Here is a 12343-nt window from a genome sequence, read left to right as displayed (position 1 = left end):
TGAAGGATATTCAAATGAGCCACGAAGTTGCTATAAATATAGTTTCTATATTTAATTACACATTATATGCCATCAACCGATTTTAGTTTTGAATATTTTATGACTTAGAGGATCTAACTATCTTTGTGGAAATATATTTAGTATCTATATTTGTAGGTATTCTACTTGTTATTTAATGAAAACTCTCATTCTTGTTTAGAAGAAAAACTTCAATATGAAAATATGTTCAAGTTTCTTGGGGCTTAAACTCTCGTTCTATTTCAAGAGGCAACCTCAGCGGCAAGACATCTTTACATCATGATTATTTAAGACTAACCTTTTGGTGTATATATCGAAATATTTAATTGCATATATATATATATATATATATATATATATATATATATATTAGTGTTAATACTCTTAAATATATAACTACCATATTGGTCTATTTGCACATCTCGATGGACCCATCTGTAAAACTTTGCTCGTTCACGCAACTTAGTCGGGGGACGCCAACACATCATGGCCACATCTTACCTCCGACTCATCGATACATCCCAATTAATTCGCACATCAACTCATCTGCATGTCTCTGATCGTCTACGCATGTCCCGAACCGTTTGTGTATCCCGATTCGTTGAAATATCAAGGCTCATCTGCATGCCTTTGCCTGTGTGCGCACCTTAATTGCGACCCGTTCGCACATCCTGACCACACCTTAGTCTTGGTTCATCTCTACGTCTTAACTCATTCGAGTGCGCTTGGTCCCTCGGCCACCGCACACCTTGGCATGCATGCTCCTCGCATGCGCCTCAGTCGGCACATTTGCATGATTCAATTTATTGGTGCGTCTTGGATTATCGGCCGTCGCATATCTTGTTTTGCCCATCCCCGTGCTTCGGTAGCGCCGTTTTTTATGTCCGAACCCCTCAGCTTGTCAACGTTCTCCCATTACCTTTTTAGTGTTTGAAACCCCAATGCATTAGGAAATTCTAGTTCCATCATCTTCCTAATAATATGAGACCTCTAATATAAATTAGGTTGATCAACTTCCCTAAAAAAATTTTCAAAGCTTCGGAGAATAGACTCGAATTGTCGACCATTCTCGGATTCCCGTGAACAAAACATTAGTTGATCTACCTTCTGAATCTACATAGTTTTTTAGCACAATATTCAAAATAACATAGCATCGAGCCAACAATCATTTATCAGCATTTTGTTCATTAATATGTTTTGCTATTTTTGCGTAACAATTTAAAGACACAGATACCACAAATTATTGATAAGAAACATATGTAAATACTACATTGTTAAAATTGACTACGTAAACTTGACTTATTATTTCTTTATAATTTATGTATATCTTTTATTATATATCCAACGTTTGATAAATTTTAAATAAATAGCTACGATATTTTATTAGTAAAGCCAAAAAAACATTAAAGTTGTAAATATTCGTTAATAATTATAAATGACCATTAGACTATAAAGGTATAAATGGAATGCTAAAAATTCCAAACGATGTCACATTACCATAATAGCTTTTTATTTAAAATTTACAAAAGATTGGTTATTTAGCAAATTTTTAAATGTTTGTGGCTTAGTTAATCAATTAATTGATTTTTAAATGTCTCAATTCAAATATATATATATATATATATATATATATATATATATATATAATTATTTATTTTTAGGTTAACTTCGGGTAACATCTAGCCACAAAAAATATATATATATATATATAGCAGGGTTTTTTTAATTTTTTTTATTTGAATTTCAATATTTTTCGTTAAGGTCAGTTAATTTTAGTTTATTTAAAACTTTTAACTAAATTTAACTAATTTTTTTTCTACAAATACTTATTAGAATTTGAGTTTTGGAGGAGTTAGATATATAGCTTATTTAGAGCATCTGCAATGCATCTCCAAATTGATCTTCAAACTATATGTGAAGATGATTGGTGTATCTTCAAATATGAAGATGCACTATTCCATCTCTATAATTTTTGTTTAATACAATTTTTTTTTTAAAAATTAGCTCAAAATTTAATTTATAACTATAATTTAATATTTTATATGTCTTATGTATTTATTTATAAATTAGAGCATTCTAAAAAACATTAATTAAAATAAATTTAAAGTACTTCAATAGAAATCACAATATTTTACATAGACAATTAAAAAAAATCATAATAAAAAACTTAAGTCACAATACTACATATGCAATAGAAATAAAAATATCAAGACAAATATTTAATTTCTTAAAGTATATATTTTTTTATTTATATAATCAATTAATATGTTGTGGTGGGTTTTTATAATGTAATGCTTTAAGTTATGTACTTTATTTTTCTTCAATAAATTATCATATCTTGTGCAATGGAGGAATAAATTATTATTTTTTCATTTTTGTACATATTATTAATAATTATATGATTTGGACTAATATAAACAAAATTAATTTTGTTGGGAAAATTTATAATATATAAAAATAATAATAAGTTAAAACGAAATTATAAAAAATTATAGTGAGAGGTGATATATTTAGGATATTCTTTGAAGAAGATGTAAAATAGAGATGAAATGTATATAAAAAAACAGTGTTAACTGATGTAAAGATGTGAAATGGAGATGAAATTTGAATATGATTTGGAGACCATCTAAAAAATCTATGGTCTAATTATTTCAAAGTAAAAAAAAAAGAAAAAAAGAAAAAGAAAAAGAGACATGTGTCTGTTCTTGATTTTTTTCCTGTTATAAAAGATAATTATTTAAAAAAACAAATTGAACCTATATATATTACACACCTAAAATACGCGTATACAAATATCAATTTTAAAATAAATAAGATATTGTTACCTAAAGTAATTATAAATAAAAAAATAACAATTAGAATTCTTCCATTCCTTAATAATAGTATACTACCGTGGGGGTAGGGCTCACCACAACTCCGCAAACAAAACATGGGCACGTCTTGATTTATGTTTCTCACGTGGCACTATCATATGTAAGTTTAATTTTATTATATAATTTTTTGAATAATATTTTATTATATAGATTATTGATAAATAAATACATTATTCATAGTCGTTCGTTCCAAGTTCACACACACATGACACAACTGCAATATTACCATTCATCATGCTTTGACAACCACCTATCATACTTTTAATAATTTGATGACTTTTTTGTGTGTGAATTAACAAAGAGAAACATGTATTTATATAATCGAAAATAACACGCCTCCTATTTTTTTTTAATACACAATACTTATTAGTCAAATTATAATCACAATATATAACTAAAAAATTATAATATTAAAATTTACGGCTAAAATATAATTGAACCCTACACGATCATGAATTTGTATGATTTTCAATCTTAAAAGTTAAATCACTTACTTGACATCACATATTTAATTTTATTGTGGATGTATATATATAGACAGTATTCACGTTATGAAATTCTACCGTCACACAACTACCTTTCTTTCATACTAATTGTTATTATTGTTTTGTATATATATTTTTTAATTTTTAATTTTTAATTTTTTTTTTTTAAAAAAAGAGCTTCTCAATAGAATATATTGAAAAAAGTCAAAGACTTAAATTACAAAATTAGAGCAAAAAAATTTAAAAACTTCTACAAGGGAAAAAAATTAAAAATGTGGATTACAAACAATCATAAATAAAACAAAATTACTTGGGAGTTACCCATTTATGCAGGTAACCAGTCATTATCAGATTATCATACGAATTGCGAGCGAAAACGCCGGTCTTCGCTTGTTGCAGATTATGATTTTAGGGGTCTTGCTCGACTGAGATCAACCCTCAAAGAAGAAAATCATATCTTAGATATGAGATTCAGATTTGAAGAAAAATTCAAAATCACTCCGATTAAATATCGGGCTGTACAAAATCCAGATCTTATAAGTCTGAATTATTGAAACATAATCAAAACATGAAAAATAAAGTAATAAATAAAAATTAATTTTCCCTAGGTCGAGAGTCTTCCATTGCTCAAGACCATCGTAATCTCCCTATCCTACGGAAGGTACGACACCGAAGATTGAAAGCCCAAACTTTTGATCTTTGGACGAGAGAGTGGCTAATTTGATGATTTTTTTTTAATTAATAAAGAAAAACGTGTATTCATATATTTACAAAATGCATCCTAATTTCTTTTTTGTCCAATTATAATCACAATGTTATATTTATAAATTATCATCAAAACTTACGGGAAAAATATAATTGATCGCCCAATACTTTAATAAAAATTACGCATCAACAATGATCATGTCTTTAGGGCTAGGAATCATTTAGTACACGTCTTTAATATTACGCATCAACAACGATCATGTGTTTAGGGCTAAGAATCACTTAATACGCATCTTCATTAAGCATGTGTGTGAGAATGGCAACGATACGAGTATGAACGGGTGGACCTATATCGATACTCATACTCGTTAGAAAAATACCTGTTAACTCGTTTTCTCAAACGGGTCGGATAATGGGTAATACCCGCCGAGTAATGGGTGTGAAATTTCAATATCCGTTAACCCTGTTAGGAAATTAAAAAAAAAAATCAAAATAACCACTCTAAATATAAATTAAAAACTACAATTTAGAGTCAAAATATATTTTAAAGTGGGAACGCTAAAGCAAATTAAAATTCATAGCTACAACACAAATAATTTAAAGGGTTGGAATGTATCTAATTTATAAAAAATATATAAAAAAAAAAGATTATAACAGCTCGGAGTAACGGGTTAACAGGTTGGGTAATGGTTTCTTGTACCCGTACCCATTTAAATGTTAACAAGTATTACTCGCTAACCCGTTTTAAACGGGTATTATCCGATTCGTTTTGAACGGGAAATGGTCGGGTAAACGAGTATAGGGTAATAATATCATTCCTAACTACGCACGATGAAGTAAATGATACTAAAGCTTGCATAACAACTAGCTAAAAAAGGGAGCTTGAGTTAAGTAGCCAATCCGAAACTTAATTTTGGCAAATTAGCCAACGTTTGGTTTGTTTTGCAAAATGACCAATAAATCACATTAATCAACCTAATCAGACTATTATACCCTCCATTAAATAGACGAGATATTGAATTAAATAAATTTGAAATCAACCAGATTTCGCGTGGAACATGTACAACTGCATTTAATGCAAAATAAAAGAAAAAAAAGTCGCCATCATAAATCACATATACAAAACTTGAGATTTGACTACGCCGTTGATTCTATTTGCCCTTCACTCTCACCGCCGCGAACGAACCAAGAAAGCTTCACTGTGGCGTCGATTTAGTCTCATGAATTTTTAAATTTGCGTTTTTGAAACCAAATTTACCGACATTTCCCCAAATAAAAGAAATTTACTGAAATTAACAAGAATATACTGGCATGAACACAAATTTACTGATATATTAACATAAATAAACACAAATATAACAAAATTAGTAATAATTAACGATTTGTAGCTGCAAAAAACTAGAAAAAATTTGTTGACGAACACAAGTGTATATTTACAATAGTTAATTATTATTAACAAACATTAACAAAAAATTACAAAATTAGCTATATATAATTAAGAACTGTAGATAACAAAAAAAAATGAAAATCATACCTAATCTTTAAAATGATCACATCATCACAATTATAGCAAAAACATAAAATGATCAGATCATCACAATTACCACCACATACCCTCACAAATTTTATCTAAAAGGTAAGGAATAATTAAATAAAAAAATAATTAATTGAGTCGTACCATGAGCTGAAGTTGAAGCCATAGAGGTCGTCGGAGCATCGACGAAGTTGGAGACCGGAGGAGAAGAGGTGGGAGTCTTCGTCGAAGCAGAGGTTGAGAGAGAGAGAGAGAGAGCAAAACTTCTTAATATATCAAAGCAACTTAATCGTGTAAAAAGGAATGAAATTGTCCAAAAAAATTCAAATAAAATAGTTGCTATAATTAATAAACTTAAAGTAAAAAAGAATCTCAAAATTAACTACAATAAATATTTAATCGATTTAAACAAAAAACTAATTCAAATAACAAAAAGGAAAAATTGGAATGCAAATTTTGAATTAATTGTCACATCATCAAAATTGACTATTTTGCTTAAAATTTTAAAACGTCGGCTACTTTACAATATCAACGTTTGAGATTGACTAGTCTGCATCATTTATAAAATAAAATAAAAAAATCATCTCAAGCGAGTTTTCTTGCACAGCTTCCAAGTTATATATTTTTTTTTTCAACGATCAAAGAAAAGGGAAAACAACATTTCACCAAATTTGAAATGATAATCGAAATATGCATTTGTTATATTAATTAATTATTATGGATCCATATAAACCAGAGTGTTATGTGTGTATTATTAACTAAAATTGAAGCGATTGGTCTTCCACATTGTGTTAGTTTTGATCATTGAAGCCATCTCTATAATAATATATGGTTTACTTGTTTATAAAACAATAACATATGGCTTACGGCTTAGGTTGCCTTAAGACTAAAGAATTTGTATAATATGCAGTTAGCCCTTTTTTGTTATAGTATTTTATTGTTGCGAATGATTGTTATTATTAATTTTTTTTTTAAGATGAGAAACCATTTCATTAATTAGAAGCCTTGAAATCATCAACCAACAAAAGAGAAGATACATAACGGATTTCATATAACCACCAGCCATTAGTGTGGCATTTAAAAGCTTCACGAGCTGGTATATGATCCGCTTTATTTCATTCTCTAGGAACAAAACGGCATAACTCATTACTAAGCTCAACAAAAAGGCGTCGGAAGTCGAGCACAACGTCCTCGATGAGAGCCACGGTCCGAGAGTCATTGATCGCCGTAACAACGGGAAGGTAGTCACCCTCTAACACGTTCACTATCATGCCATGCGTCTTCTCGAAAAGAAGGCCCTCCCTCATTGCTATGCATTCAGCCACAGTCGGGTCGTAAATCTTCGGGACCTCAGCAAAGAACGAAAGACCCTCTCGAAAACATGTGCCAGAGCCGTAAGTGGCGGGCCCAGGTGTACCCTTTGGGGTGCCTGGTCCCCCCATCCAGCCCAAAAATTTGGCAAAAAAATTTAATTTTTTTTTTTACCTTAAATTTTTTTTTGGCCCCCCCACATTTTTAATTCTGGGTCCGCCACTGAGAGCCGTCCACCGGGATCGAAGCGTCCACTAGACCTCCTCACTTGCACCAGATCATCTTTCGCTTCGAGATCCCCTAAAGTCCTGCCATCATCGCCTTCATCTCACACATAACGTCCCCGAGAGTTGGAAAACAATCATCGTGTACGACGATAGAGCAAGGGCAACTGCATTGATGAGTGTTTTTTATGCCGTTCAACGAACTGTGGGAGACCAAGGTACTGTTCTGGATAAGTGGTGCTTGTAATACCCAGGTACTCTGCAAGATAGATACGAGCCTCGTCGCGGACGTTGGGACTGAAACTCATCATGGAGTTCTGGAAATTAATGGTTAGTCCCGATGCCGCTGAATAAATGTCAATAAATCAAGCGATGGAATCATATCCATCCACGTTGCCCGACAGATCAAGCAACAAGTCGTATGTGAAGAACAAGTGGCTAACCTTCGGCCCTCTTTTAGTGCATGCAAAGCCCGTCAACATGTGGTCATGATCGGCCTTTCAAATGAGTGAAGAGAGTCCCTAAGCACATAGTAAAAATAGGTACGACGACAACGAACAGTCTTGACGGAGACCCTTTTTACGGCACTGCATTCCCTTCCTTCAGTACTCCCATTTATAATAAAGGAGTATGAAGGGGAAGTTATGCAGTCCATGATCACCTTTTGCCACCGTGTCGGAAAGTTCATCTCCTTCATGATCATCTCCACAAACTTCCACTCCACTCGATTGTAAGCCTTGCTCATATCGAGGTTGAGACTTACCCATCATATGTCGCCATTTGTTCTTCTCATCAGCGAGTGTGTCAACTCGTACGTCACTATAATGTTGTCGATGATTATTGGATGATAGGCGCTATGACGTGGCAAAGCCACTTGTATTTATCAGTTAGGTATATTGTTAGAAATCAGTTACGCTCAGTATTGTATATAAACTAAGTGTAACATCATTTTCACAGTTAATGAGAAACAAACAGAAAATTCTCAAATCTCATTCTCTCTGATTTTGACTTGGTATCAAAGCTCCGTGAATTTTTTTTTTTCGAAGCTGATTTTGACTATGATTAACCGCTCCGAGACGAACGCACTCTGAGCCGGAGATATGAGCGGGTCAAGGAAGCTTTTGAGGCGATTCGCAAAAAGCCTTGGTGATAAACTTGTAGAGAACGTTACGAAGATGAGCGATTTCCGGCCCAATGAATGTTTTTTTTATATGTATAACTAATACCGGAAAAAAGGTAAATGATTGATGGAAAAACATTGCATTTTCAAGATAAAAGACGGATGGTATTTTGTTTCACTTGGAAGTTTGTGAAATTGGCCTTTTTAGCATTACTCATATATGATTTGTTAATATTTTCGAACTTTGTTTGTACGCTGGAGGAGAATGGGTTTGACTATGGTTTGACCGTTTGAGTTATGAGAGAGTGTCAGAGCAAAAAAAAGAGTTTTGAGTATATAATCAAGAAAATTCTTCGTTGCACTTTTGTTTTTTAGACTAAAATTATACCAGCATTCACTTGGCGCTTTTTTTTTTTTTTTTTTTTTTTTAAAGTATATAATCTACACATAGCCACATGAATATTGTTGTTGGTGAAGTGGCTCCTCACAACCAATTTGACAATTATTTCTTTAGGCAATAAAAACATTTGTATCTCAGCAAATATGCAATGTTGGTCCATGTAAGTAACGAAAGCATTTTCTTTCCCTTAATTATTGGATTATTATTATTATTATTTTTATAACGTTGGGTTGGTTCCACTCTCACATGCAATTGTTGAATATCTATATAGTTTCATCTCATAAAGTGCTTCGATATATTCGCTAACATATTATTACTTTGTGATATATTCTCACCAACAGGTTTAGACAACACGCCATAATTCATATTTGTTTTAGGGTCAAGTACTGGCTTTGTCTGGTGTAGGGAATAAGATTTTTTTTAAAAAAAAAAGTGTTGCTCGATCATTTTAATAACCTATTCAAGCCATAATTAATTAACTTTCATAATTGTTGGACGATTAAATCAAATGATAAGGTTCTCCGATGAAAAATAATTAAGCCCCTAATTTATTCAAGAAAAATTATGTAGATTTAATCATGTGAAACGTTAAAATTACTAAATAACCAGCGTTAGAATTTCCAAATTACGCAGAATTCGCTTAAAAATATGAGTAAATTAAACTACATACAATGTGTGTAATAATCCAAGACGAAAATTTCAAAAATAACTCTATTTTTTGTTTAACGATTGCTCGCAAAAAAACTTTGGATTATTACAAAACTAGTATTTTTTTTAATGTAAATCTTTATTTCTTTATAAAATTATAAATAGTTATAAAGTGTAAACAAAGTTTAATGAAACTCAAACCAAATAAATTTATAATTTTTTTTTGTAAACATATAAATAAAAATGATCTAAACCATAAAAAAAAACTTTTTTGCAATAAATATTTTAGACATATTAGACTGCTTCGCCGTAAAAGAAAATAAAAATATAATAAAATAAAATTTTACCGCTCACAAGTTCTCCTATTTTTCCAAGCTAATTATTTGTATTTTTATTTTTATTTCATCACAACAGTTGGGCCTGTAGAGATTAGATAGGCCAGACCAGGAATCAAGCCCAAAAGTACCTTTTTTTTTAACACCAAAATGTTGTTTCAAACGGTGGAGAAACACATTTAACATGGGTGGTGAAAGTGATGATGAAAGCAATAATGGCGGTGGTGATATTGACAGTCCTTCAAAAACCCATCACTTTGTGCTAATTCATGGTGCCAGCCATGGAGCTTGGTGCTGGTACAAGCTTCGGAGCCTCATCCAAAACTCCGGCCACAGAGTCACATGCGTTGACCTCAAATCCTCAGGCGTTGACCAATCTGACCCGAATAAAGTCCTTACTCTGAATCATTATAACCAACCACTCATCGCTCTCATGTCCTCTCTGCTTCCAGATGAAAAGGTACTACAATTCTCTGTATGAACTTCTATATACCTAAATCTATGCGTGTATATGAATAATATGTGTTTATGTAGGTTGTATTGGTGGGCCATAGCGCAGGAGGTCTGAGCGTGACTCATATGATTCACAGGTTCGCTGAGAAAGTTCATTTGGCGATTTATATCGCTGCTAATATGTTGAAGTACGGTTTCTTTACCGAACAGGATGTTCAAGACGTAAGATATTTTTTTTTTTTTGGCGCTATATATAATATTGTTTCATTTGTTGGGGTATACTATTTGTTTCATTCTATATACTGATCACATTCACACCAAATCGCCTCTCTTTTCCTCATATAAATAGATTTTTCGAGCATTAAAATCCCTCCTCTGAACCCTCTTTTGCTCCTATTATGTCGCTGTGGCTTCTGTGCTTGCCTGGTACAATACAACCTCAACCTTACAGTTATACCCATAAAATTTAACCGGCCGACAGTGAAACCTCGTTCCAATAAGCTTTGGTCGGCCAAATAATAACCACCACCAATGCTCTGATCTGACCCTGAATATTAGATTTGAAGTACCTAAAGAAGGAATTTCAAGAATTTTTCTCCGGGGCACGGAGATGCAGAAAATCGAAGAGAAGCTAAGGAAATAGAGGCCGAGTTATTCCGATTCTTATTTGGAGACAAATGCGACATGGTGTTGGTGTTAACGTTTCGGTAACCCGATTAAGTTTTGGTCGGACTCGAAAAGCCAGTTGTGCGATAAATCTGATTTTCCGGGTCTTGGTTACTGGTATTCGGATTGAGGCAATGAGCGGGGGTGTTCGGTTCGAATTTTTGCTCCAGGTTTTGTCACTTTCCCCTCGGTGTTTTATGTATAATACACGAGCTGTAAATTGTTTTTTCGACGTATTGAAATTCCTCTCATCTGTTTGTGATCTTTTCGCGTCTTGGTTCTCCGTGTTGAATTCTTGTGTTCCTGATTTTGCATACAATTTTCTATAACTGAAATCGATCATACCACTTAACCTTTGCTGGCAACACATAGGAAAGTAAGGCCCAATATGATAGACTTGAATGGTCTTTCACCATTACCGGATTGTGCGCGTTTTGAATTTTTTTATGGAGGCAAATGAGCTGGTGAATTAGCGCCAATCGAAGGTCTCCTTTACTATCCTCACGTTTCACTACCAATTTCCTCTTGTTTTGTCCATGAAGTGGATGCAAATAATAATAAATAAATAAAAAATACATCTCCATGTATGCTCGATGGTCCGGGCAGTTGGATAGTGACATTAAATCTGGGGTTTTCTTTTCCATGAATTGCAGTTCCAAACTCTGAGCCGTGCTTGCCTACTTAAAAAACCCGCTCTTCTCTTCCAGAAGTCACACAGATCAGTTGGGCCACATTAAAAGGCCGGTTGACGGTTGTTTATGGTGATAATATAAAGAAGGAAACCAATGTATTTGAGTCTTATAGCATCATATCTAGAACACTTCAATAAGGTTGTTGTACTTGTGGCCAATCTCCAATAAGGTTATTGATTTCATATCTTGGTTAAGTATGAAATGCTGATTCGGTGACATGGTAATTTTTTCTTTTCCTTTTTTTAACGTGAGAATTATGCATGAGGAACAAATTGATACAACTCAAGTTAGTTTGAGGATAACGTTCTACTATTATGAATTGATGTAAATATCATATGTGCTTCTCAGCCTGTGACTGCTATATATGAGTTATTGGTGAGTAGTAAATATCTAAATATAATGTTGCTATATCTAGATGATTAATTATTAAATATATATACATTGTGAATTATATAGGCAGTCCCTGACTTGTCAAAGTATGGAGATGTTAACGAAGTGACATACGGTTTGGGACCTGACCAGCCTCCGACAAGCATCATTATAAAGCCTCAATTTCAGCGTGAAATTCTTTACAACACGAGCCCTATTGAGGTAACAATGCAATTTAAATCCTTTTTTTTTTTTTTGGGTACAATTTTAAATCATAATAAGCTATATAGAGCACAAGCAAAGAAGAATGATGTATAAATTGTAATTTGAACACTAACTAGGACATCGTGTTGGCGTCGATGCTATTGAGGCCCGCGCCTGTTAGGGCGTTTCGAGGGGCAAAGCTCGAAGAAGGACTGAACGTTGATAGCGTGCCACGCGTGTACATCAAGACATTGTACGACAATGTGGTGTCATTGGAGCAACAAGATGCAATGATTTTTCGATGGC

The 12343-nt window shown here is 32.8% G+C and overlaps 1 protein-coding gene across 1 annotated transcript; it reads left to right on the top strand.

The window, feature by feature from the left end:
• Positions 1-9826: 9826 nt before the first annotated feature.
• Positions 9827-12339, top strand: LOC149376142 (methylesterase 17-like; the record flags this gene model as incomplete). Its single annotated transcript, XM_089606655.1, has 4 exons — positions 9827-10113; positions 10188-10328; positions 11921-12055; positions 12175-12339. Coding segments are annotated over exons 1-4 (717 nt in total), but the record flags the coding sequence as incomplete, so codon positions are not given.
• Between the last annotated feature and the right edge of the window lie 4 nt (positions 12340-12343).

The sequence above is a fragment of the Urtica dioica genome, unplaced genomic scaffold (assembly GCF_054948205.1).
Source record: "Urtica dioica subsp. dioica isolate 48M unplaced genomic scaffold, U.dioica_male_clone48M_v1_H2 Urtica_dioica_male_H2_contig_70, whole genome shotgun sequence".
Classification (NCBI taxonomy): Eukaryota; Viridiplantae; Streptophyta; class Magnoliopsida; order Rosales; family Urticaceae; genus Urtica; species Urtica dioica.
Note: the sequence above shows the minus strand (reverse complement) of the source record. Positions and strands in the feature narration are given on the sequence as shown.